The sequence below is a fragment of the Panthera pardus genome, unplaced genomic scaffold (assembly GCF_024362965.1).
Source record: "Panthera pardus isolate Hobbes unplaced genomic scaffold, ASM2436296v1 HiC_scaffold_256, whole genome shotgun sequence".
In the NCBI taxonomy this organism is placed as follows: Eukaryota; Metazoa; Chordata; class Mammalia; order Carnivora; family Felidae; genus Panthera; species Panthera pardus.
Genome location: NW_026526828.1, coordinates 1 through 27,625, shown reverse-complemented (window position 1 = coordinate 27,625; position 27,625 = coordinate 1). Strand labels below are relative to the sequence as shown.

At 43.4% G+C, this 27,625-nt stretch overlaps 2 protein-coding genes across 3 annotated transcripts; one reads left to right on the top strand and one right to left on the bottom strand.

Annotated features, from left to right (window-relative positions):
• Positions 1 to 2,421: 2,421 nt before the first annotated feature.
• On the bottom strand, positions 2,422 to 7,763 carry LOC109252922 (vomeronasal type-1 receptor 4). 2 transcript variants are annotated; one of them, XM_019425411.2, is made up of 2 exons: positions 7,322 to 7,763; positions 2,422 to 5,414 (listed from the first exon to the last, which is right to left on the bottom strand). In XM_019425411.2, exon 2 carries the CDS (start codon positions 3,448 to 3,450, stop codon positions 2,458 to 2,460), a length of 993 nt encoding a protein of 330 aa, XP_019280956.2. In that variant the 5' UTR covers positions 3,451 to 5,414; positions 7,322 to 7,763; the 3' UTR covers positions 2,422 to 2,457. The 2 variants fall into 2 exon arrangements, with proteins under 2 accessions (XP_019280956.2, XP_019280955.2); XM_019425410.2 differs by having other exon boundaries at positions 7,318 to 7,762.
• A 12,468-nt stretch (positions 7,764 to 20,231) lies between these two features.
• Positions 20,232 to 25,929, top strand: LOC128773630 (vomeronasal type-1 receptor 4-like; the record flags this gene model as incomplete). The annotated part of the gene is made up of 2 exons (XM_053890880.1): positions 20,232 to 21,168; positions 25,847 to 25,929. Coding segments are annotated over exons 1-2 (1,020 nt in total), but the record flags the coding sequence as incomplete, so codon positions are not given.
• Between the last annotated feature and the right edge of the window lie 1,696 nt (positions 25,930 to 27,625).

The window sequence follows — 27,625 nt, the reverse complement described above, 5'->3', positions numbered from 1 at the left end:
TTTCTCCTGAGTTTCCACTTTGCTGTGACAATTTATCAGATTTTTCTCATTTTTGATCATCCTGACAGACTTGAGGAGTACTAGTTGGGAATCCCGAAGGGCCCTCAGTTGCGATGAATGTGATAAATTTCTCATGATTATTGTGGGGTTCTGTTTTAGGGAAGAGGACCGAGGGTATGATATGCCATTTCCAGTACAGTATATCAAGGGTACATTCCACCAACATGACTTATCACTGTTGACATCAACCTACATTCCCTGCATGAGGTCATGTGTATGAGGACTCCTCGGTGAGACCTATGCGACCCCTTTTCATACTGTACTATTTGCAGAGAAGTCACTGTGTGTGACTGACATTTAGGATACGAATGTTATGTTCTGCCTTCTTAAGGATAAAGTTTGTACATAAATTATGTGAAATTCTTCTAAAAAGGAGATCTCATTTCTCTGTTATTTATCGTGAGATTTCTTCATATCAGTTTAGACTCATACACATTTGTTTTATACCCCGAGTTAGAATCCAATACTGCTTCTTCTACTCTTTTTTAAAATCAAAGAGTTAGGGGCACCTGGGTGGCTCAGTCAGTTAAGCAACTGACTCCTGATGTTGGCTCAGGTCATGATCTCACTGTTCATGAGATTGAGCACTTCATGGATCTCTACAGTGAAAGGACAGAGCCTGCGTGGGATTGTGTCTTTCTCCCTCTTTCTCTGCCCCTCCCCCGCTCCCATGTGTTCTCTCTCTCTCAAAATAAATAAACATTTTAAAATATAATAATAAAATGAAGTGAAAGTGTTCCAGTCTGACCATGAGGAGCTCTTTCGGGTGACTCCCGTGTCCCTCTGACATAGCCCATTTTTAGAAACCGAGTTGTTTAGCATGTCCTGACTTATGGCACCGCAGCTCTGTAGGCTGATTTCATACATGTCCTGTCCTAGTCCAGGCTGCACCGTCTCTCCAGGAAGCCCCTGGCTGCTGCTGTGGGAGAACCGTGTCATGGACCAAGGCATGGACACTAGGTATGCTCACTGCTCCTGGGTGTCACTGTGTTCACACCCTCTCAGCTCAAACACCAAGAAAAAGTACGTGTGTGCGCTGAACCGCTCGTGTGCACATAGGTAGAAACGTGTGTGGGGGGCGATTTGTGTCCATACAGAGTCAACATGACTTCAGGCTGATGTCTCCAACTCCAACCCATTCCTCATGGATCATTCTATGGGATGGCCACAAGAAAGCGGAAGTACAGGGAATGACATGGAACATTCCGAGGTAGAGGAGGAGGGACACCTGGATGCCTGGGAAGGGAACACCTTACACAGCAGGAGATACGGGGGGGGGGGGGGGGGAGGGGAGAGGCGGAGTATTAAGGATCATTCATCTTACAGGACTCCCCCTGGACAATGGCATTCTAGGGGGGCTGCACGGCAGGGACACCATCCCGCTAGGCCTGGAGCACAACACTTCCAGACAAAGAACATCACCCTGGGCTTTGAAATCTAAGGGAATTTTCCCTCCTAGATTTTTTACTTACTGGGGACAGGTGACATTTCTTCTTTCCAGTTTCTCTATGCTTGTCTATGCTCTCCCCATCCCACCATTGTATTCAGGAAGCAGGGAATGTGTCTGCATTCATAGGTTGATAGGTGAAGACAGGTTTTTCACAGGATGAATCACATCTCAAGTCTTAATCACACTACTTAGGTGATATTTAGATGAGATTTGGGACTTAGAGTTGCTTCCAAAATAAGTTTACACTTTGGAGCTACTGGAACGGGGAGGAGGGGTGAATGTATTTTGTCAGTGAGGATATGAATTTGGGGGGTCTTGAGGGCTGAATACTATGAACCAACCTGTTTCCCCCTGAATTGATAGGCTGAAGTCCTAAATCCCAGGATCTCATTACTCGATTGTACTCACTCCGACTGATATGCCCATGAGTACACTCCTGGGTAACCACTCCATCTCACTCCGGAGTCAAGACCAAATCCGCTTTTTCCATTAAGCAGCACTGATTAAACTGCCATCTTCAGGATACCAGGCACCACAATGAAACAAAACTGCTTCATTCATCGCCACTTTGTCCACGTATGTCCCAGACTCAACCATTTGATGAAACGTCGGCATGCATCAGTGTCCACCTTTGAAACTCCTCTGGTTCCTTCTTAGAATTTCTATGGACTTTGGGGCACCTGGGGGCTCAGTCGGTAAAGCATCCAACTTCAGCTCAGGTCATGATCTCGTGGTTCATGAGTTTGAGCCCACATAGGGCTCTGTGCTGACAGCTCAGAGCCTGGAGCCTGCTTTGGATTCTGTCTCTCTCTCTCTGCCCCGTCCCCACTCACATGTTCTTTCTCTCTCAAAAATAAATGAAACATTAAAAAAAATTTTTTTAAGTATTCTATGGACTTTTTCAGCAAATGCAGTGAATATAAAACGACACTGTGCACAAACATACTTTATATATCCCCAGTAACACTACAGGATTTTGTGTTTTGTATCCAGGAAAAGCAGCGTCTGGGGAGAGTATAGTCTCGGCTCATAATGAAAAAGGGGCAGACAGTTGGAAAACACACAGAGATCACCACAGCGGTGTTCACCAGCCACAAACTGGGATTATCAATATAAGCAACACTAACATGAAAGATGGAGGAGAGGGAGTGGAAAGACACAAAGGTGCTCACCAGGACAAGGATGCTCTGAGTGGCTCTGGACTCAGCAGAGGATCTGGGGGAGACATTAGTGCTGTGAATGTGCTGGACCCGCTGCTTGTGCCTGTGCAGGAGGAAGACCATGGAGCCACTGGCCCAGATCATGAGAACAGAAAATAAAACCTCAGGGACCACTATCAACACTGCATAGAGTAGGACTGTCACTGCCTCCTGATGGATAGTAAAACAGTACCCCAAATCTCCTTCCTGTGTGATGTTTTTGGTGCTCCATTGGCTAGGCATATATAACACATACAGAGGAAACACTAAATTTATAAATGCATAATGATTCCAGCAGAGGAAAATGGAGAAGCCAACATAGTTTGGGGCTTTGACTTTAAGATCCTTCCAATAGGAGTTCATCGGGCTGATCGTGATGGTCTGGAAGACACTCAAGAGGCAGGTGCTGCTAATGGACAACCCCCTGCCCACTCTCTGAACGTACAAAAAAAGTTTGCATGCAAATGTAGTGAAAAAAGATTTCAATCCCAAAGCTGCCAATGTCTGGGGGACTCCTTCAGAGAGAATGACCAAGGAGTTGGCTATAGTCAAGTGCATGAGAATCAAACGGGTGAACCTCAGCCTGCGTTCAGTGTGGTAAACGGACACGTAATGATAAAGAAGAACGAAATTGCCCACAATTCCAACTGTCGTCTGTGACAAGAAGATTATTCCTACTGTCAAATGCCCTGAAGCTAATCTATCATACATGTTTTCCTTTATATTATGAACAACAATCATTTCTCTGGGCGAAGCCTCACTGAAGGTTTTTTACACCACAAATAACATGAATCGAGGGCTCCGATTTGATTGCCATGACTTCCTGTGATTGGAAGAGATGGAGAGATTTGCAGTCTATTTAACTGAAAAGTCTGCAGGAAGGATGAAGTGCTGTTATCCTGGAGAAGCAATGACAGGTGAGAGCAAATGGAAAGAAAGCACAAGGCAACATTTTCAGAACAACCTGAAATGTGCAAGTTATATTGGAAAAAGGAAAACTTGATCACTATCACTTCCTAAAACGAATTAAGTCTGACTGGATTGCTTACATAAATCTTAAAGGTACAATGGATTCATCCTGAAAAAGAAAAAAAAATGTCTATACCTTAGAACACGATATTATTTCTTGAACAGCACAGGGCACATTAACCATGCCAGTAAAATGATTTTGTATTACATGAATGGGTGGTTCTCATCCAAACATCCCCACCACACACACACAATTTGTAACCAGCAGAAAGAATTCCTGAAGACCACACAAGAGAATAAACAATGGACAAACCGTTCCAACAGAAACTTTAAATAAGAGGGTACTCAATAGATAATACAGGTGTAAAAATGTTCTATGTCTATAGTAGTCACATAATTTCAACCATGACACTACCGCCTGGTGCCATCAAACACGACATAAAAATCTAAAACAAGGAGGACAGGGGTGCCTTGTTGGCTCAGGTGGAAGACCATGAGACTCTTGATCTCAGGGTTGTGAGTTCAGACACATCACTGGGTACAGAGATTACTAAAATAAACAAACTTTAAAAAAAAGAATAAAAGGAGAGTGAGAGAAACAACAAGTCTTTGCAAACTTGTGGATCAACCAAGAATCTTGCAACTACTGGCAAACATTAAAATTTGGAAACTGTGTGGTAGTGTAAACTTTAGCTGTCTTGGATATACTATGTCCCAACAAATATACAGCTATGAATATACTCAACAAAGTGTGTCTGGTATCCCTAAAAGACTGGTTACAGAATTATATACCAGCACTACTCGTTACTCATAGTAGTCCAAACTCAGGAATACCCACTTCCCATTAACAGGACCAGCCATCGGTGAATGTTTTCATAGTCACACCATGGAGTCTTCTACAGCAGATCTAAAATGCTAACAAGACTACGCAAAAATACAAATCAATTTTCAAAAGTCATATGGCATGAGAAATAAGTCATCATTACACATTCAGGCAGTATGACTCCATTTATATCAAGTACAAAATGGGAAAAGTGATCTAATCTTTCCAATCTTGGAGAGTTATGAACTTATTCCCAAACATCACAATCCTACAAAGATAGCCAAGAAAGCTATACCCGTGGGGACAGTGACGTAGAGAGAACACAAGAAGATACCCGGAATTCTGACAACCACCTGTTTCTTCATCTTGGAATTGCACACACCGGTGTGGTCACTTGTGAAATACCAGTGAGTTGCATCATTAAAACGTGTACATCTTCTAGTTTTTTAAATACAAACCATCAAAATAAAATTTCAGGGAGCTGAGAAGATTCTGTGCATGTGTCTGGCTTGCTCAATGAGTCCGTACAGAAAGAAAACTTATGGACCAAAAGGTCCAGATTGGAGGTCAACGATGAAACATCACAGAATAATAATGGTGCTTACAATGAGTCTGAGATTTGGTTTAAAAAAATTCAGGAGAGCAGCATCCTAAAGATTTGTTCCTTCTTGCTATATCTGCCATAGGAGTAACGATATTTACCACCACATACAGGGTCCGCAAAGGACAATGGAAATCCCAATATCCTGGGGAGGCTTTAGCTAATCTCCACCCACCTGGAGGTCTCGGGGCGAAGAGGCAGCTGGTGCCAATGAACACACTCTGCCAGCGTTGTGAGGACAAAAAACAGATGTGCACTCAGAAATGCATCGAAGAATGTTTCAACTCATGGCTGCCAATGTCTTGGGGACACCTGTAAAAGGAAATGACCAAGAAGCAAGTATAATCAGGTGCCTAAGAATTACATCTCAGGATCTCAACCTGGATTCCCTGTAGAAGAGGAAGAGACAGACGATGGTAAAGAAGGGAGAAAATGCCAAGGATTCCAACCATCATCAAAGAAGAGGAAACTGTTCTCATTGCCAAATCCTGGAGTCCATTCTGACAGATCCCAGTGAGTAATAATGGTCTTCAGAATCCGAGTATCCTGCACTGGAACATGTCTTTTCAACTGCATGTATCATATCAGTTGAGACACATTATCTCTGGGAAACATATTTACTTCAGTTTCACTGTGTCAAGGTGCCTCCCACAGGGGAAAAAATCATCTTTATTTTTTTTTAACGTTTTATTTATTTTTGAGACAGGGAGAGACAGAGCATGAACAGGGGAGGGTCAGAGAGAGGGAGACACAGAATCTGAAACAGGCTCCAGGCTGAGCTGTCAGCACAGAGCCTGACGCGGGGCTCAAACTCACAGACCGCGAGATCGTGACCTGAGCCGAAGTCGGCCACTTAACCGACTGAGCCACCCAGGCGCCCCCAAAAAATAACCTTTAAATACCACTTAAAATGCATGAATCACTGCCTACTACCATACATATGGAATCTTTTTTCTTTTCCTAGAGGCATGATGGAGGCACGTACATTATTTCCATGGCAGAGATAAAGACAAGCTAGGCACACAGGGAAGCAATCTAAGTTCACACATTGGTTAGGGGCCGAGTGGAGACTGGAACCTGGCACGTTGGAGCGAAGACAGGGTCTGAACCTCTGTGCTCCAGTAACAATGCACGTCAGCTGTGCCTTCAAATAATCCAGACGCATATTTAATTTTGCATTTATACTTTTCCATCTTCTTTCACACTATATTTTATTTTCTATGTTTGGTGTAAAAAGCATACATTTTTCATGAAGGATATTTTATTTAGGTGAATAACATATGTAAATAAAGTTTTAATATCATAATAAAGTTCAGAGGCATGAATTACAGGCTAATCCTGCAGGACACATCCCTGTGCCCACATTAGATTTCATAAATGCAGTATTTGCTAACAATACTTTGGCAGTAGGAAGAGTCATTTCCCCTCACAGTAAGAACAAAAGTCATGGCTTCCACACACACAACATTACATCATAGTACCTTGTTCTCTAATCAACGGTTTATAAAATCCTACTATAAGATGAAACAGTTATTGATGATTATGTTTTAAATGCTGAGGTATTTAACAAAATGTGCATTGAGTGAAACTATTAGCACTAAAGCAAGATTGTAAAAGAGAGTAAAATACAAGACACACGTAAAATGGTTCTAAGAATATGGAATTGTGTGTGTCACGTAAGTTAAAAATCATTAGAATATTAGTTCTGAGACTGGGATCCTTCTAGAATATTATTAAACCAGAGAGAATGAGCCAAGATTCACATGCCCCAGGCACCTCTTGTCTGGTCCCATAATTACAGTGAACTTTGCCCCAACTGACTCTCGGTTCCTGCTCTGGTATGATGTCATGGTTTTGTGAGTTTGAGCCCCATGTTGGGATCCCCACGGACAGTGCAGAGCCTGATAGGGATTCTCTCTCCCTCTCTCTCTGCCCCTACCCCACTCTGCTATCTCTGTCTCTCTCAAAATAAAGAAATTAACGTATTTTTAAAAAAATTCTAAAAACAGATTCATCTACACGATCTCTGTAAAGGATTAGAAAACTGTTTCTGCTCTACCCTTCTCTGTATTATAAGCAGAAGGCATTGTAAGCACACCTCTACTGACACTGAAAACTCTCACCTCACACCCAAGGAACTAGTCCACCTCCCTCTTTAGCTCTTCCCCTGGTCTGTCCCGACCCTCAGGATCCCTTTCCAGACACGAACACTTACTCACACGTCCTTCCTTACAGGCGCTGCCTCTCCGTCTGACAGAGAAAGAACTCACTGGACTCGTCACGTTGAAGGATGGGGGCGCAGCGTGAAGGTCACAGCAGCCAGTACGTGTGAGGGAGGGAGGCAGCCAGACCAGAGATAAGGCTTTGTGATCTGTGACCTCCCCTCCCGTCAGAACTGCAATTATCATTTCACACGTGGTGGCAATGACAGCACAGCCTTCGGTAGCTGACAATACTTCTGAAAAACTTTCTCCCAGGACTAATTACCAAATCCAATTACAAGTTTGTGAGTATCTCCGAAGAGACTGTTGTCTGCTTTAGGAGGGGCTCTTACTTTTCACGATCCCTGATGGCAGGGAGGGGCTCACAGGGAAGGAGCAGTAAATACTGATGTCAGACAACTAAGGGACTGGCAGTGAGTGTGTGTGTCTCACAGGCGTCCTCAATTCCTGGCGTCCCCGATACCTGGTGGTGCTCTGGTGGGAAGGGCAAATCCCCAGGAGCAGAGTGGGGCCCGGGAGGTTCTTGGGCCACACAGGGAGAAGCGGTTCCACTGCTGGAAGGACACTTGGTAGAGGCTGTGAGGCCACCTGGGCCCAGCAGACCCCAGACAATGGTCGCATTCGCTGGTGCTGAACAAGGTCATTAAGGGTGAAGCCTGGTGCCAGATGTGTGCTGTGATTTTCCATAATCCCTGAAATGCTGCTGCTACACTATCTCGTGAACTTTTTCTGGGGCGGGCTGGCACCTGGCTGCAGTCTCTGGGCATCAGCAGCAGCACAGTCCCACAAACTTTCCTGGGTGGGGCTGGCACCCGGCCATGGCTCGGTGAGACCCTCCAATGAGTCAAAGCCGCAGTACCTCAGAAGTGGGGGGCTGGGGAAGGCAGTCGCATCTGAGACAAAACTCAGGAGAGAGGTACTACCTGGGGCTTGGTCAGGGACAGCATAAAAGTGGGGAGTGAATGAAAGCTGAAGACAAAGGACAGGTGAGCGATTGCTGATCAGGGAGAAGAGAGTTCCAATACTAGAAACTGGGTAGCTGGGTGACGCCATTTTCACCGCTCCTGCACATGCGCATACCCACCTACAAGCGCCACAACAATCCACCCCAACAGGGTGGCAGCACCAACTAGGGGAGAATGGAGCCATTACACTAAGCCCCGCCCAACTGGGCCAAAATCACTCTTCAAGAACAGAAGTCTCAACACCTGCTTAGTTTATGGACTATAAAGCACTTCATAGTCTGACTTCTAGGGGAAAAACGAAGTAATTTCAATCGTATTTCAGTCTGTTAGGAGGCCAATCTATTCAATTTTCTTTTTTTTTTCCCTTTTCTTTTCTCTTTTTTCTCTTTATAATTTCCTTTTTCTTGATTACAATAGGAGAAACAATTCATTTTTATTTTTAATTTTTATTAAAAATATTATTTTTTTTTACTATATTTTTTACTTTTGTGTAAATTGTTCAAATTCTATTTAATTCCATCATTTTATTTTACTCTACTTCACTATATTCATTTCTTCAAATTATAAAACGATTTCCTTTTTTATCTTCTCTTTTTTCTTTTTTCTTGAATACAGAAAGAGAAAGAATTCATTTGTAATTTTTATTAAAAATATTTTAAATTTTTTTCAACTATATTTTTCACTTTTGTGTAAATTGTTTCAAATTCTAGTTTACTTACATCATTTCATTTTAGTCCACTTCAGTGTAATCATTTTTTCAAATTTTCAAACAATTTCTTTTTTCTTCTTTCTCCTTTTTTCTCTAATCCATCAAGCAACTTAAACACCCAGACCAAAACACACCTAGGATCTAGCATCATTCATTCAATTTGTGTGTGTGTGTGTGTTTAATTTTTTAAATGTAATATTTTTTAATTTTAATTTTTTTAATTTTAATTTTTTAACCTCATTGATTCCTCTTCTCCCTTCAAAATGATGAAACAAAGGAATTCACCACAAAATAAAGAGCAGGAAGAAACGACAGCCAGAGACTTAACCAACACAGATACGAGCAAGATGTCTGAACCAGAATTTAGAATCATGACAATAAGAATACTAGCTGCGGTCGAAAATAGATTAGAATCCCTTTCTGTGGAGATAAAAAAAAAAAAAAAGTAAAAACTAGTCAGGATGAAATAATAAAAAGTGCTATAACTGAGCTGCAATCACGAACGGATGCTGTGGTGGCAAGGATGGATGAGGCAGAACAGAGAATCAGTGATACAGAGGACAAACTTATGGAGAATAACGAAGCAGAGAAAAAGAGGGAGATTAAGGCAAAAGAGCACAATTTAAGATTAGAGAAATCAGTGTCTCAATAAAAAGGAACAACATCAGAATCACAGGGGTCCCAGAAGAAGAAGAGAGAGAAATACGGGTAGAAGGGTTATGTGAGCAAACCATAGCTGAAAACTTTCCTAATCTGGGGAAAGACACAGACATCAAAATCCAGGAAGCACAGAGGACTCCCATTAGATTCAACAAAAACCGACCATCAACAAGGCATATCATAGTCAAATTCACAAAATACTTAGGCAAGGAGAGAATCATGAAAGCAGCAAGGGAAAAAAAGTCCTTAACCTACAAGGGAAGACAGATCAGGTTTGAAGCACACCTATCCACAGAAACATGGCAGGCCAGAAAGGAGTGGCAGGATATATTCAGTGTGCTGAATCAGAAAAACATGCAGCCAAGAATTCTCTACCCAGCAAGGTTGTCATTCCAAATAGAAGGAGAGATAAAAAGTTTCCGAGACAAACAAAAATGAAAGGAGTCTGTGACCACTAAACCAGCCCTGCAAGAAATTTTAAGGGGGACTCTGTGATGGGGAAAAAAGATGAAATTAATTAATTTAATTAAATACCAAAAGCAACAAAGACTAGAAAGGACCAGAGAACACCACCAGAAACTCCAACTCTACAAGCAACATAATGGCAATAAATTCGTATCTTTCGGTACTCACTCTAATATCAATGGACTCAATGCTCCAATCAAAAGATACAGGGTAACAGAATGCATAAGAAAACAAGATCCATCTATATGCTGTTTACAAGGGACCCACTTTAGACCTAAGTCCTTTTGTGTCTTTAGACCTAAAGACACCTTCAGATTGAAAGTAAGGAGATGGAGAACCATCTATCATGCTAATGGTCAACAAAAGAAAGCCGGAGCAGGCGTACTTATATCAGACAATCTAGACTTTAAAATAGAAACTGTATCAAGAGATGAAGAAGGGCATTATATCATAATAAAGGGGTCTATCCACCAAGAAGATTTAACAATTGTAAACATTTATGCACCAAACGTGAAAGCACCGAAATATATAAATCAATTAATCACAAACATAAAGAAACTCATTGATAGTAATACCATCACATTAAGAGACTTCAACACCCCACTCACAGCAATGGACAGATCATCTAATTGCAAAATCAACAAGGAAACAATGGCTATGAATGACACACTGGACCAGATGGACTTAACAGTTATATTCAGAACATTTCATCCTAAAGCAGCAGAATATACATTCTTCTCCAGTGCACATGGAACGTTCTCCAGAAGAGACCACATACTGGGACACAAATCAGCCCTCAGCAAGTACAAAAAGATCGTGATCGTACCGTGCATATTTTCAGACCACAATGCTATGAAACTTGAAACCAACCACAAGAAAACATTTGGAAAGGTAACCAATACTTGGAGACTAAAGAACATCCTCCCAAAGAATGAGTGGGCTACGGAAGCAGTTAAAGAGGAAATTAAAAAGAATATAGAAGTCAATGAAAATGATAACACCACAACCCAAAACCTCGGGGATGCAGCAAAGGAGGTCATAAGAGGAAAGTATACAGCAACCCAGGCCTTCCTAAAGAAGGAAGAAAGATCTCAGATACACAACCCAACCTTACACCTTCAAGAGCTGGAAAAAGAACAGCAAATAAAACCAAAAACCAGCAGAAGTCAGGAAACAATAAAGATCAGAGCAGAAATTAATGCGATCGAAACCAAAAAAAACAGAATAGATCAATGAAACCAGAAGCTGGTTCTTTGAAAGAATTGACACAACTGATAAACCACTAGCCAGTTTGATCAAAAAGAAAAAGGAAAGGACCCAAATAAATAAAATCAAGAATGAAAGAGGAGAGATCACAACCAACACAACAGAAATAAAAACAATAAGAGAATATTATGAGCAATTATATGCCAATAAAATAGGCAATCTGGAAAAAATGGACAAATTCCTAGAAACATATACACTACCAAAATTGAAACAGGAATAGAAACTTGAAACAAACCCATAACCAGTAAGGAAATCAAACTAGTAATCAAAAACCTTCCCCAAGGGGTGCCTGGGTGGCTCAGTCTGTTGAGCATCCGACTTCAGCTCAGGTCATGATCTCACAGTCCGTGAGTTCTAGCCCTGTGTTGGGCTCCATACTGTCAGTTCAGAGCCTGGAGCCTGCTTCAGATTCTGAGTCTTCCTCTCTCTCTCTGCCCCTCCCCTGCTCACGCTCCTTCTCTCCATATCAAAAAACTGAATAAACGTTAAAAAAAAATTTTATAATTAAAAAAAAAAAAAACTTCCCCAAAACAAGAGTCCAGGGCCAGATGGCTTTCCAGGGGAATTCTACCAAACATTTAAGAAGAGTTAACACCTATTCTCTTGAAGCTGTTCCAAAAAAATAGAAACGAAAGGAAAACTTTCAAACTCATTCTGTGAAGCCAGCATTACCTTGATTCCAAAACCAGACAGCAACCCCACTAAAAAGAGGAATGACAGACCAATTTCCCTGATGAACAAGGATGCAAAAATCCTCAACAAGATATTAGCCAACTGGCTCCAACAATACATTAAAAAAATTATTCACCATGACCAACTGGGATTTATACCTGGGAGGAAGGGCTGGTTCAATATCTGCAAAACAATTAATGTGATTCATCACATCAATAAAAGAAAGGACAAGAACCGTATGATCCTCTCAATAGATGCAGAGAAAGCATTTGACAAAATACAGCACCCTTTCTTGATAAAAACCCTCAAGAAAGCAGGGATAGAAGGATCATAAATCAAGATCATAAAAGCCATATATGAACGAGCCAATGCTAATATCATCCTCAATGGGGAAAAACTGAGAGCTTTCTCCCTAAGGTCAGGAACAAGAAAGGGATGTCCACTCTCACCACTGTTATTCAACATAGTATTGGAAGTCTTAGCCTCTACAATCAGACAACACAAAGAAATACAAGGCATCCAAATAGGCCAGGAGGAGGTCAAACTTTCACTCTTTGCAGATGACATGATACTCTATATGGAAAACCCTAAAGATTCCACCAAAAAACACTGCTAGAACTGATTCATGAATTCAGCAAAGTGGCAGGATATAAAATCAATGCACAGAAATTGGTTGCATTCCTCTACGCCAACAATGAAGCAACAGAAAGAGAAATCAAGGAATCGACCCCATTTACGGTTGCACCAAAAACAATAAAATACCTAGGAATAAATCTAACCAAAGAGGTGAAAAATATATACACTGAAAACGATAGAAAGCTTATGAAAGAAACTGAAGACACAAAAACATGGAAGAAGATTCCATGCTCCTGGAGAGGAAGAACAAACATTATTAAAGTGTCAATACTACCCAAAGCAATCTATATATTCAATGCAATCTCTATCAAAATAACACCAGCATTCTTCACAGAGCTAGAACAAATAATCCTAAAATTTGTATGGAACCAGAAAAGACCCCGAATAGCCAAAGCAATCTTGAAAAAGAAAACCAAAGCAGGAGGCATCACAATCCCAGACTTTAAGCTACACTACAAAGCTGTAATCATCAAGACAGTATGGTACTGGCACAAGAACAGACACTCAGATCAATGGAACAGAATAGAGAACCCAGAAATGGACCCACAAACGTATGGCCAACTAATCTTTGACAGAGCAGAAAAGAATATCCAATGGAATAAAGACAGTCTCTTCAGCAAGTGGTGCTGGGAACACTGGACAGAGACACGCAGAAGAATGAACCTGGACCACTTTCTTACACCATACACAAAAAGAAACTCAAAATGGATGAAAGACCTCAATGTAAGACAGGAAGCCATCAAAATCCTCGAGCAGAAAGCAGGCAAAAACCTCTTTGATCTTGGCCGCAGCAACTTCTTACACAACACGTCTCCAGAGGCAAGGGAAACAAAAGCAAAAATGAACTACTGGGACCTCATCAAATAAAAACCTTCTGCACAGCAAAGGAAACAATCAGCAAAACTAAAAGGCAACTGACAGAATGGGAGAAGATATCTCCAAACGACATATCAGATAAAGGGTTAGTATCCAAAATCCAAAAAGAACTTACCAAACTCAACACCCAAACAACAAATAATCCAGTGAAGAAATGGGCAAAAGACATGAATAGACACTTCTCCAAGGAAGATATCCAGATGGCCAACCGACACATGAAAAAATGCTCAATATCACTCATCATCAGGGAAATACAGGTCAAAACCACAATGAGATACCACCTTACACCTGTCAGAATGGCTAACATTAACAACTCAGGCAACAACAGATGTCGGCAAGGATGCGGAGAAAGAGGATCTCTTTGGCACTGCTGGTGGAAATGCAAACTGGTGCAGCCACTCTGGAAAACAGTATGGAGGTTCTTCAAAAAATCAAAAACAGAACTACCCTATGACCGTGCAATTGCACTACTAGGAATATATCCAAGGGATACAGGTATGCTGTTTCAAAGGGGCACATGCACCCCTATGTTTATAGCAGTGCTATCGACAAGAGCCAAAGTATGGGAAGAGTCCAGATGTCCATTGACAGCTGAATGGACAAAGAAGATGTGGTGTTTATGTATACAACGGAGTATTACTCGGCAATCACAAATAATGAAATCTTGCCTTTTGCAACTACATGGATGGAACTAGAGGGTATTATGTTAAATGAAATTAGTCAGTGAGAGAAAGACAAAGTTCATATGGCTTCACTCATATGAGGAACTTAGGATACAAAACAGATGAACATAAGGGAAGGAAAGCAAACTATATAATATAAAAACAGGGAGGGCGACAAAACATAAGAGACTCTTAAATATAGAGAACAAACAGAGGGTTGTTGGAGGGGTTGTGGGAGGCGGGATGGGCTAAGTGGGTAAGGTGCAATAAGAAATCTACTGCTGAAATCATTGTTGCACTATATGCTAACTTGGATGTAAATTAAAACTTAATTAGTTAAAAAAATAAAAACTGAATCTCCTATTGGAATTTCCAACTGCAATTCAACCTCACAGGTTTCATCCCTTCTTCCAACAGTTCCACACGTCTGTCTTCCTCCCCCAAAGATAGAACTCTTTGCAATTTCTGAAAAAGCAAATGCATGTACTTCCATGCAAAATCCACCAATATACAAATGAATGAGAATTTTATAGAAGAAAAGTCATCAGACCCTTTGGATCAGTGTTCCCAACCTTGGCACTACTGACCTGTGACCTAGATACCTCTCCGTGGTGGGAGTTGTCCTGTACATAGCAGGATATGTGTCTATATCTCCCACTCCACTATGTGCCAGAAGCAACCCGCACCTCACTCCTCCCCAAACGTAAAGGTCACTCAACACTGCCACATGATCTTGGGCCGGGCAGGGGATGGGGGGGAAACCACAGGAAAATTACCCTAGTTACGGATCAGTGTTAGAGAGGTGTTAAGCAATTCTAACAAAAAAAATCACTTAATGAAAACTTTTGGTACAGAGGCATTAAATTATGTTAATCTTATAACCTAAATATTCAACTTGCCTTATTTTTCTAGATATGATTTCATTGTAATGCTTTGTACACAATGAAACACATTACTACATGTAACATTGTGAACAGATTAAATGTTCTTAAAAAATATGGGAAAAAACTAGGGCTCCTGGCTGGCTCAGCCTATACATCATGTGATTCTTGATCTCTGGGTTGTGAGTCTGAGCTCCACATTCGGTGTGGAGATTCCTTAAATAAACAAACTTTAAAAAGTAAACAAATCTTTAAAAAACTACATGGGAAAACTGAAATGATTATTTTACAATTTTATCTTAACCAATACACTTTATTAACACGAGAAACTATCACTAAATTAAAAAAGAAAAAGCCTGTGGTCCTATAACAGAGTGAAATGCACACTCAAACTTGTGATGTGAATATACGATAACCTTCACACGTTATTTTCCATACTTGACACCCCTAGGATACATATATTGCACTCAAAAGGTGACAATAAGCTGACACTCTCTAAAGGCTGTTTTATCACCGCTTTTATTTATATGGGTTAAAAATATCTTTGTATGTCATCGAATATACATTTAAGGTAACAGTTCCAAAGGCTTCAGTCCCTTACACAAATAATCCAAACATCTATCGTTGCCCGTTTAAAATGTTTCCACTTGTTCGTTTTCAAACAAATCTGTGATGAAAATAGCTTCACGTGTGCGCTGCGAGAATCTCTGCGACAAATCCGACCGCGAGAAGAATCGGCGGGCAACGTGGAGTGCAATTTTCAAGACTTATGCCGGGACATCGCGCCACTGCTCCAGAAGCACGCGGGTCCAGGTGAAGACACGAGTCAAGCGAGGTGGCCGCGTGGAGGCCCTGGAGGTCCGGCCTCTGCACGTGGCTGGCAGCTCGGCTCTCCCCCGGCAGCGTCTGGGCCTGAGCGCTTGCACTTGCCACGTGGATCACGAGTGCTAGAAGCGGCGTGCTCGGCGCTCGGCCCACACTTGCGCCGGCGCCTGGACACCGGGCTGGCTCAGCCCCGCACACAACCAGACCGCAGCTGACGAGGCCTCCCAACAATGCTGGTCCTAACCTACCTCGCATTATGCCCAAGTCTCCGGCCCATCCTGCCCCCGTCACGCTCAGGACCTCCAGTCCACACCCGATCCCCCAACATCTGGACCCCTCGACCACCCCCACAAGATCATTTCAACCCAAGCTCACTGACCAAGGCTCATATTCCGCTCTACCTGCAGCCACAAATGGAAGCACAAAACCCATCTTGGCACTAACACGCGCTCTCTCCTCTCCAGGTGGGTCCTGGAACCCGCTCATTCCACTCCCTTGCAGCCCAGGACCTCGTGCGTGCGCACCAAAGGCCGAACATCGCAACTCCCCTCAACCCCACCCCCACCCGGGAACCCAAATCCTTCCTCCATTCAAACCTAGACGCCCTCGAGGGCAGCACCGGGTACTGGGACCCGTCACCGAAGACACACGGATAAAAGCGCCACCAGACTCTAGTGCGAATCTGTCCCTCTCACGCGACCCTGACACCCGCCTGTCGCGGGCAGGCTCCGGGCAGCCGTGAGCCCAGAGCCGAGCTGCCCTCAGCACGCGGTCCCGTCCCTCCCCGGGGCCCGCAAGCACCCCCAGGCCACCGCCAGCCCACACTCCCTGAGAACTAACCTTCCAGGAGGAGAAGCCGCAGCTCTAAGCCAGTTCCTCACCTGGAAGGGCCAAGGGCGTCTGCGGGAGCTCAACGGTCACCTGACCCTGCCGGACATGCGCGCAGGCGCAACGAGGCCGTAGCCACGCCCACACGCCCATCCCCGAGCTCGCGCCTGCGCAGAGGCCGCCCAAGAAGGCCAACCCCCTCTTAGGACCTGCCACGTGCAACTGCGCGCTCAGGCTTCCCTGGAGGGTCCTCAGACTTTCCCTCTAGCAGCCGCTCCGTCCCCACGGCAATCACCTGTGCTGGTTCTGGTCCTTCCTCTTCATTTGCTACATGTGAGGAACCCACAGCATCTGTGTTGAGATGGGACATTAGCGAGTAAGAGGGTCAGGTGTGCTCTGCTTGCTCTCTCTAGGGCTACCGAAAGGCGGATTGGGTGGGGGATGCTGTGGAAACCGAGTTCTGGGGAGAGAAGCAGCAGCACCACCAGAGACTCTGTTGAAAATGGTAATTCATCGGCGGGACCACAGCTGTATCTCAATCTCCTAGAGTAGGGTTCTCCTGCAGACTCTGTTTCAACAGGAATGCAGATTCGCATACACATAACACTTTAAGAGGCAGCGTTTGGTTAACTGGTCCTCGACGCTAGCTTCTTGTTACCGTCACCTGAGAGATTTTAAGAACTACCATTTCCCGTGCCCACCCACTTCTGGCTCATAGATGGCCATCCTATAGCTGTGTACTCTCCTGGTGGAAGGGGCTAGTGAACTCTGTGGAGTCATTTTTACAAGGTCAATGTTCTTATTCAGGAGAGAGCTCATCCTCATGATTTATGCGTCTCCCAAAGCCCCATCTCCAAATGCCATCACACTGGGGATTCGATTTCACCACGTGATTGGATGGGCACTTTGTACAGAAGTTTAGTGGTCTGCAGTTGGTGGAATTCGCATGAGACAATGTCTCGAAGGGGTTAAAATCATGGTGGGAGAGGAGCAAGGAGATTATTTATATGTGGGGCAGTTGGGCCTTGGAGGAAGACAGTGCGATACAAGCTAGATACAGAATGTTAGGAGAGGAAACCTGGAGGAGACTGTGAAAGAGGTGAAAGAGACACAGGCAGTCGGGGCCAGCGAGGGTAGTGGGAGTGAGGTAGTGGGGAAAGCACATTTTCCTACATAATTTTCATATGAATTGGCACTGAATTATTCGAACAAGTCCAAATTCATTAACTTCGATTGTGAAGTGATTTCAATAATAATTTATTTACATCACGGACTTCCTTTTACTTGTATCCCTGCATGTTCTTCCTAGGTATTTTTGTGTCATTCTGTTTATGTACAAATAACCTTAATTGGTTATTAGTTCAGTGGTCTGAAGATTAGGAAAGTACTAGTTTCTGGGTAGAGGAACTTCCCTGGGAAGTGAAGAACCCAGGGAGATACACATCCTTCCCTACTAATCCCTCACATGTGAGTACTCAGTATTTCCTGATGTCCTTCATAGGACATGCTGTCTACCTACAGGGATCAAGTGGGGAAAAGGCTGCTCACAAATACTCAGTCTCCTTACACAGTTCTAACTAGAAACTCATAACCATTTTTTTTTTTTTGTAATTAACAACTGGGGAAATTTTTGAGAAACATCTTCAGCTCCCAAGACTGTATTCCCAGTGTGGCTGCAAATGAAATAATTGCAGTTGTGAGGGAGGTGACCTCACAGGATCACAAAGCTATATCACAGGGTCTGGCTGCCCCCCTCCCACACATGGACTGTCTGCCATGCCCTTCACACTGAGCCCCTCCTGGAAGCAGGAAGGAGTCGGTGAGGATTTCTCTTTCAGTCTGAGAGGCAGTGTCTGTATCAAGAGTCTGGGTGAGTGATCATATCAGAAATCTTCTTTATATTAGCTGGTTCATTGTGAAAGCCATGCAGGAAGGTGGAATAATTCTGAGGCTTGAGCTGAGCTAGTTAAGAGGAGATGGGGTCCTAGCCCTTCACCAATCGCTGACGGCTCCTGATGCAATAAATGCCATCTCTGTTCATAGTGATTTCTTGGCGTTTAATGCAAGTAATAATACACAGAGATTTTTAAGTCCTTACAGACTGAGTTGTAAAATCAATTTGTTGTGCAGTCTACATTATAGGATTCATAGACTAAAATTTCAGGGTTACTAGAGGTGCATCTGTAACACCTCCATGCTTGCAGTAAAGAGTATGATGAATTTACAGGAATCATATGATCCTGTGCAGAAAGTGTATCCAAATGATAATGGCTTGAACTGAAAGGTTTCCTCTGCCTTTGGATGTACCATGCAATTATTGGGGACAGTAACTGAGTCTCCACTGAAAACATCCATAAGCTGTTGATTATAGTGTAACTACATTCATTCTGAAAGTTAGGAAGTGAACCGGTAAGGAACAGTTGGCATAATTTTAAGTTCCGGGTGGCAGTTCTCAGGTTCATATCATCTTCTTTCCACCCATTTAAAAATTATTCTGCTATCAACACACAAACCTAGTACTTCGATTCATAAACTCCGTAACAATACACACCTTGCAAATGCCATTTTGCGCTAATATCTTTTATGCTAGTATCACTCACAAATCTTAGTTCTTAGTAGTCTTAACTCAGGTACTAAAAATTGTATCATCTGAAATTAATAATTTAGGTTTCTGCCTTACGCTATTTTATCAGGCATTAGTGTTTTATGTTCCAAAGTTTATGGCATCACATGTGATCATTCAACAATTCCTGTGATTGCTGCCATTACACTTGGGTTCGTGACATAAAATCAAATTAGTCTTTCTTCTGCCATCGTAGTATCAACCTCCTCTTACATCCACTACATGTAACTAGTTACGGGACAGGCTCCTGCAGTAAACTACTACCTGCAGTGCATGACATTCACTAAGATATTTAAGGCTTGACCCAGAATTGATAGTGTTCCATCAAATAAATCTTGACAAGTATATGGGAACTTGTTGTAATGAAAATTATATAATACCGCCACTCGAAAATCAACTACAAGGGGTCAAGTCAAAAGTAACTATAGACCTGGATTGTTAGATGGACACAGCTAACTAGCTGTCTAGCAGACCAATATGACAGCCTGAAGGAGCAGATTTGGACAGATCCTTAACCTCTCTGTGTGTCTGTTCTGTTCATCTTTTAATTACAGCCACAGTAATGCCGACCTCATAGATGTGTGGAGCATGAAGAAGTTCTCTCGTGAGTGCCTTCACAGGAGTGATTTTACATTATAAGGGCTCTTGAAAAGTTCTACATTCAGCCCTCAGAAGCTGCTGTGAAAAGAAGACCTCAAGTAGGCGTATCCAAGGGGCAAGGAATGGAAAGCAGAACATAGTGGATTTCAGCTGACGTGATACATGTGGCGCATGTCTCATATTTCCATGAAGGAAGTTCTAGCCCAGAAGGCAACGGTCAGTGACTGGGACCAGAGACAATGGTCACAAGGGATCTGGCCATCGGTCTGATCTTCTTCACACAGACTACCGTTGGAATCCTGGGAAATTTCTCACTTCTTTGTCATTATATCATCCTTTCCTTCACTGAGTACAGGTGGAGGTCCACAGATTTCATTCATAAGCACCTGATTGGAGCCAACTTCTTAGCCCTACTCTGTAAAGGAGTCCCCCAGACCATGGCAGCATTTGGGCGGAAACATTTCCTCAGTGACACTGGATGCAAACTTCTTCTCTTTCTTCACAGAGTGGGGAGGGGAGTGTCCATTGGTAGCATCTGCATCTTGAGCGTCTACCAGGCCATCACCATCAGCCCTGGGAACTCCAGGTGGGCAGAGCTTAAAGTTAAAGCGCCCAAATACATTTTCCCCTCGATTTTCCTGTGTTGGGTCCTGCAAATGCTGGTGAATATCATCTTCCCCATGTACTTAACGAGCACATTGAGTGATAAGAACACCACAAACAAAAAGCATTTTGGATACTGTTCTTCGGTTCGTCATGACAAAGCTAGTGACTCACTGTATGGACTGTTGTTATCGTTCCCCGATGTGTTATGTCTGGGGCTCATGCTCTGGGCCAGCAGCTCCATGGTTTTCATCCTGTACAGGCACAAGCAGCAGGTCCAACATATTCGAAGAACCAACGCCTCTTCCAGATCCTCCCATGAGTCTAGAGCCACCAAAATCATCCTTCTTCTGATGAGCAGCTTTGCCTGTTTTTACACCCTCTCCTCCATCTTTCAAGTTGTTGTGGCTTTTTTTGAAAATCCCAGCTGGATCATCATGAATGTCACTGCATTTGTGTCTGTATGTTTCCCAACTGTCAGCCCCTTTCTGCTCATGAGCCATGACTCCAGGGTACCCAGGCTGTGCTTTGCATGGACAAGGAATATAAAATCCCCTCATCCAGGGCGCCTGGGTGGTTCAGTCCACTGAGCATCTCACTCTTGATTTTAGCTCAGGTCAGGACACCAGGGTCGTGGAATCAGCATGGAGCCTGCTTAAGACTCTCTCTCTTTCAAATAAAAATTCTGTCTCTCTCAAATAAACTTAAACTTTTTTTTAAATAATAAAATCCCCTCATCTTAGGAGAAATATGTAAACTGTGTGTATTTGTATAATGTAGTTGCCAATTAATTCACCCCCTTCAGTGTTCTAAATAACACTACGAGTCAAAAGGGAATGATAAATAGGACATGCCGAGCATTTCTTCAAAATAAACAATAAATCATAATAACATTGTAATGAAATATATTTGTCTTGTAAATACTTATATAATTGAAGTTTTCCTAATACTTTCAGTAGAGGAGTTCAGAATTTATATGCAGTAATAAATGCCTGGTCTGGAAACAATCTGTATATTCCAGAGAAGTCTTCCAGTGTGTGGCTTTCAACCTAATGCAATAAATTTCCAAGAAATGCATCTGGCATGAAATTTGGGGAAAAGTTATACGAATATGGCTTAGCATGTGGCCTTGTCATGCCTTCAACTGAATATAATGTCCCCAGTAAATAATGAATAGCCTGGGTGGAGCTGGAGGAAAAATCCATTCTTGGGCAGTAGTGTCTCTGGGAGCCAGTTAGGAGTTTTGTAGGTAAGTCACACCCTTAGAGGGCACTGATTCATTTGAAACATGATGTTACGAAGGCAGATCACCATGTTTACCATATTTTCATGAGGAAATGGCCAGGATAAAGAGCATCGGGGCAAAGGAAAGTACAAAAACGAAAAACTGTTTCCACTGATATTTGAAGACCGTCAAGTGAGTGTTAACAATGTAAGCAGACATGTGTTGTGATCAGGAAAAAGTGGATTTTTCTCTATTATGTTAAGATGAGCTGGGCACGTTGGCAAGATGGGGTCTGGAAGGAAACGCTTGGGTCTCCTTCGGGGCACATACAGGCCTTGGGGTCATTTATTTACACGGAGCTTCAGCTGGAACCTCAAACTCCCGAGGTCAGCCTTTTCTTTGACCTCTTTGTCCAGCAACATTAAGAGCAACCAGCCAATGTTATCATGTTTATTAGTTTTCCAAAATTCTTTGCAAGTATCAAACGCATGTTCACCCAGATACTTTTTTTTTTTAAGTAGCTGATTAGGAGTGTTGAGGGAAGATATTCCGTGATAGGTTATCAGTGCTCTCTTTTGCATTTTTAAATCTAAAGGGATTTGAAATCTAATTCTTTGGTTTCTACTCAAGAACCCATTCAGAAATCTCTTCCTTAAATCTTGTTTCTCTAGATTCACTCCTGGTAACAGTGGAATGATTAGTTGTTTGATATTCCTAAAATGGAATCCTATACAGCAATGCCAGGGGATGAATAATATGGAAGGATAAATTCCCAAACAACATAAGAAATGAAAAAAGTCAAATACAAAAGAGTTCATGCTCTATTATTCTACTATATAAAATACCAAACAGGCAAAAATAACCTATGCTGGTAGGGGTCCCAGCAGTGTTTACCCTACGAGTGGTGACTGAGAGGGACAGCAGATGGGGGCTTCTGGGGGTCTGATGATATTCTGTGCATTGATGTCTGCGCTGCATGCAGAAATGTGATCAGTGGGCATAGTGTCGTTGATCTCTGTACCGTATTAAAGGGCTGTAGGTATTTCAAAACATATCACCAATAAAATCATGGGCTCTTGTGAGATTTATGCATACTGTCCTTACACTGTCAAGAAACAGTTTAATGTACTAGCCAAAAAGACTGATTAGTTTTTCAAATCATGCTGAAATTTCTAGGTTGAAAAACCAACAAACACTAACGGTACAACTTCCAAAGGAAAGGGGTCAAATGTATGCTTGTTTGTAAGAGGTTTTTCAAGACCTACAGGAATTGAAATAGAAAATAAGAATAGTCAAAAATAAGAATAACATTGAAAATAAGAATTGAAGTAGAAAAGTGAAAAATATTGTATGGAATTTAAAACACTTTAACAATGTAGCACAGCAATTACATATCAGGTAACATATACTTCAAGGTTTGTCTTTATTATGATCGTCAAAAATGAGGAAAATCCGATAAATTGTCACAGCAGAGAGGAGTCAGAGGAGACATGATCACCAAATAAAGTTTCATTATATACATGATGTGCTCTCCGTTGGCAAGTTAGAGGCTTCAGTCTCAATCACCTTGTCTTATGCCAATATGTGTGGCTGTTATAACCCCACCAAATTGAGAGTCCTATTTTCCAGTGAAAATTAAAGTGAAAATCTATGGACAGGTTCACAGTGCTTAATCCGTCCAGGAGTAAAGGGAAAAAATCCTTGTGTCGCTGGCTTCCCACCACATAAAAGGGGGTCTAGCCCCTCCTGCACTCCTGGAGTTTGGGAGATGGCACAAGTCTCTGTGAGTAATGAGTCTGTCATTTGGAACCTCTGCCAAAGGGAGGCAGAGCCCACCTAGAAGCCCCACCGGTATATGAATTTGGTGCCTCCACAACACAACTACACGATGTACTTTTTTTTTTTTTTAGGTAGTGATTAGCTTTTTAGTGAGCTCTCCTCAAAACTCACTCTTAAAAACCAATTTTGGAAAGTGTCCACATGGACTCCATTTCTGACAAGGAAAGAAGGGCACCAAAATTCCATGTCCCCTGGAAAGTGCATATTCACAAATGAAGACAGATGGGTCCCAGCAACATGTCAGCTTGAGAAGAATCCGTGGGACCTATCCCTTTACAGGAAAGTTTAAACTTTCCATGGTGTAGCCAAAGTCACCGGCACTAGGAAGTTTCAATTCTAAGACTGCCCTAAATGTATATCCTTGTTCACTGATGGTTTATGTAGGCTGCACCCTAACAGTGTCCCCTGGGCCACTGGGTCTGGTTAGTCTCAATGCCAGCTCTGCAGATCCGAAATCAGAGGCAGTTGTTTCCTTCATCGGTCGGTCACAGGTCAGATTCCTGGGCTGCTGCCAGGGGTCTAGCTGTTAAGTGTACCTCTTGGAAAACTGTGGCAGACAGATTAAGGACCGCCCTGCCTTTCTTGGGCTGCGATCTGTGGAGGAGGTCATGTGCATGAGGACCCGTTATCGAAACTTAGGTGTCCCCTTTTCATACTGTACTCATTGCAAAGAAGTCACTGTGTGCAGCCCACATTTACAATAAGGATTATCTGTTCTACTTTCTTAAGGATAAAATTTCTACATAAACTATGTGGACTCTTCAGAAAAGGAGATATTTTTTTCTCTTTTATTCAGTGATTTCCTCTTATCAGTGTAGACTCCTGCACATCTGTTTGATACTGAGTGACAACCAATACTGCCTCTTCTGCTCTTGTTTAAATTCAAGGTGTTCCGGGGCGCCTGGGTGGCTCAGGCGGTTGACCATCTGACTTTGGCTGAGGTCATGATCTCGGGTTGTGGGTTCGAGCCCCACGTCAAGCTCTGTGCTGACAGCTCGGAGCCTGGAGCCTGCTTCGGATTCTGTGTCTCCTTCTCGCTGCCCCTCACCCACTCACGCTCTCTGTCTCTCAAAAATGAATAAACATTAAAAAAAATATTTATTCAGTGATTTCCTCTTATCAGTTTTGATTCCTGCACATCTGTTTGATACTGAGTTACAACCAATACCGCCTCTTCTGCTCTTGTTTAAATTCAAGGTGTTCTGGGGCGCCTGGGTGGCTCAGTCGGTTAAGTGTCCGACTTCGGCTCAGGTCATGATCTCGTGGTTTGTGGGTTCGAGCCCCACATCAGGCTCTGTGCTGACAACTCAGAGCTGGAGTCTGCTTCAGATTCTGTGTCTCCCTCTCTCTCTGCCCCTCCCCTGCTTGCACTCTGTCTCTCTCTCTCTCCCTCTCAAAAATAAATAAATATAGGGGCACCTGGGTAGCTCAGTCGGTTAAACATCCGACTTCATGGGGCGCCTGGGTGGCTCAGTCGGTTGAGCGACCGACTTCCGATCAGGTCATGATCTCGCAGTTCGTGAGTTTGAGCCCCAGGACAGGCTCTGTGCTGATGCCTTGGAGCCTGGAACCTGCTTTGGATTCTGTGTCTCCCACTCCCTCTGCCCCTCCCCTGCTCATGCTCTGTCTCTCTCGGTCTCTAAAAAATAAATACATGTTAAAAAAAAATTTTTTTTTCACCCGCTCTTTCGGGTGACTCCTGTGTCCCTCTGACATAGACCATTTTTAGAAACCGAGTTGTTTAGCATGTCCTGACTTACGGCACTGCAGCTCTGCGGGCTGATTTCATACACGTCCTGTCCTAGTCCAGGCTGCACCGTCTTTCCAGGCAGCCCCTGGCTGCTGCTGTGGGGGAACCGTGTCATGGACCAAGGCATGGACACTAGGTATGCTCACTGCTCCTGGGTGTCACTGTGTTCACGCCCTCTCAGCTCAAACACCAAGAAAACGTATGTGTGTGTGCTGAACCGCTCGTGCACATAGGTAGAAACGTGTGTGGGGGGCGATTTGTGTCCATACACAGCCAACATGACTTCAGGCTGATGTCTCCAACTCCAACCCATTCCTCATGGATCATTCTAACTTCCTGCCCTTGCTCATCTGTCACCTGTCTCTCCAACGGTGACAAACGTGGATCTCACCATCTGCACTTGTGAGTCAAATGCATTTCTGGTCCAATTTGTATAGGATACCGGCCCTCTTGTGCCTGGTTCTTCCAGGAAAAACATCTGAGTAAACTATGGGAGGGCTGCAAGAAAGCGGAAGTACAGGTAAGGACATGGAACGTTCTGAGGTAGAGGAGGAGGAACACCTGGATACCTGGGAAGGGAACACCTTACACAGCAGGAGATACTGGGGGGGGGGTGGGAGGGGAGGGGCAGACTATTAAGGATATCAAGGATTATCTGTATTACAGGATTCCCACCTGACAATGGCATTCCGGGGGAAGCTGCATGGCAGGGACACCAGCCCGCTAGGCCCAGAAGACAATGCATCCGGTCAAAGAGCATAACCCTCAAGCCTTTGAAATCTAAGGGAATTTTCCCTCCTAGATTTTTTACCTATTGCGGACAGGTGACCCATTTCCTTTTTTCGATTCCTTCTTTTGGAATGGGACTATCTAAACTCTCCGCATGCCATTGTATTCTGGAAGCAGGGAATGTGTCTGCATTCACAGGTTTATAGCTGGAAGAAAACAGGTTTTCCTCAAGAGGAATCATGTCTCAAATCTCAATTACTCTGGACTTAGATGATAGTAGCTGAGATTTGGGACTTGGAGTGGATTATACAGTGGTTTAGACTTTGGGGCTGTTGGTATGGGGAGGGAAGTGGATTTTCCTGGAGGACATGAGTTTGAGGGGTCCAGCAGGCTGAGTGTTAATGACCAAACTGGATCTTTTCAAATTGATAGGCTGAAGTCCTCAATCCCAGTATCAGAAGGTGACTCTATTTGGAGTTAGAACCTTGAAGGCTCTCGGACTGAAAATGAGTACATGAGGGTAAGCCCTGATCCACTCTCAGTGGTGTCATCATAAGAGGCAATCTGGGACACAGAGAGGCTCCAGACCTCTGCATGCACAGAAGACACACTAAGGGAGGACACAACGAAAGGGTGGCCATTTGTAAGCCAAGGAGATGTCACAAGAAAATACACATTCTGATGTGTCTTGGACCTCCAGCCTCCTGAACTGTGGAAGAAAATACCTGGCTTTTTTTTTTTTTTTAAAGCCACGCTGAACATTGCATTTTGTTATGGCAGCCCAGGAAAACTGACACAAAGTTAAGGGTCTGCCTGATCAATCCTGGGACCTCCAAGGAGCACCCCTAATCTCTTTCAATGGGATCCCAGGTCCCCAGTCTCTGAGATGTCAGCTGCTGTGGCCTGACTCTCTCCGGGAGCAGAGCCCTTACAGGGAGGCCACAGCAGGGAAACAGAGGCTGGGACATGTCTCCCGTACTATGCCTGCCCATCCACGGGAATCAGGAGAAGGGAGTCGGCACAGGCTATTTTCCACTGGGGGAGGATGAGGTTCAGTGGAGGGTGGGGGGACTGCTGGTTGGGTTTGGAAGCGGAACTTTCAGTCCCGACTTTGGACAAATGTTAACTTCCCTGCTTGTCAGATGCCTCCTGGGAGGTGGCATGTTGCCTGCATTCCTCACAGGGATCCTGTGAGTCCCACAGGGGATTCTCCCTGTGAAAGCACCTGTGTGAGCCTTCATGTTATGCTCATAGAACTTCTGTCCTTGCACCCCAGTTCCTGATGCTGTCAGATCCTGAAGGTACTGGACTCCACCCAAAAGGGCATTCTTTTCACCTTCCTATAAAATCTCTTTACCCTCGGGGCACCTGGGTGGCTCAGTTGGTTAGATGACCGACTTTGGCTCAGGTCATGATCTCACAGTTCGTGAGTTGGAGCCCCGCGTCGGGCTCTGTGCTGACAGCTCAGAGCCTGTAGCCTGCTTCAG

Coding starts and splice junctions, on each gene's coding strand:
- LOC109252922 (XM_019425411.2), bottom strand. CDS start 3,450: ATGATTGTTGTTCATAATATAAAGGAAAACATGTATGATAGATTAGCT.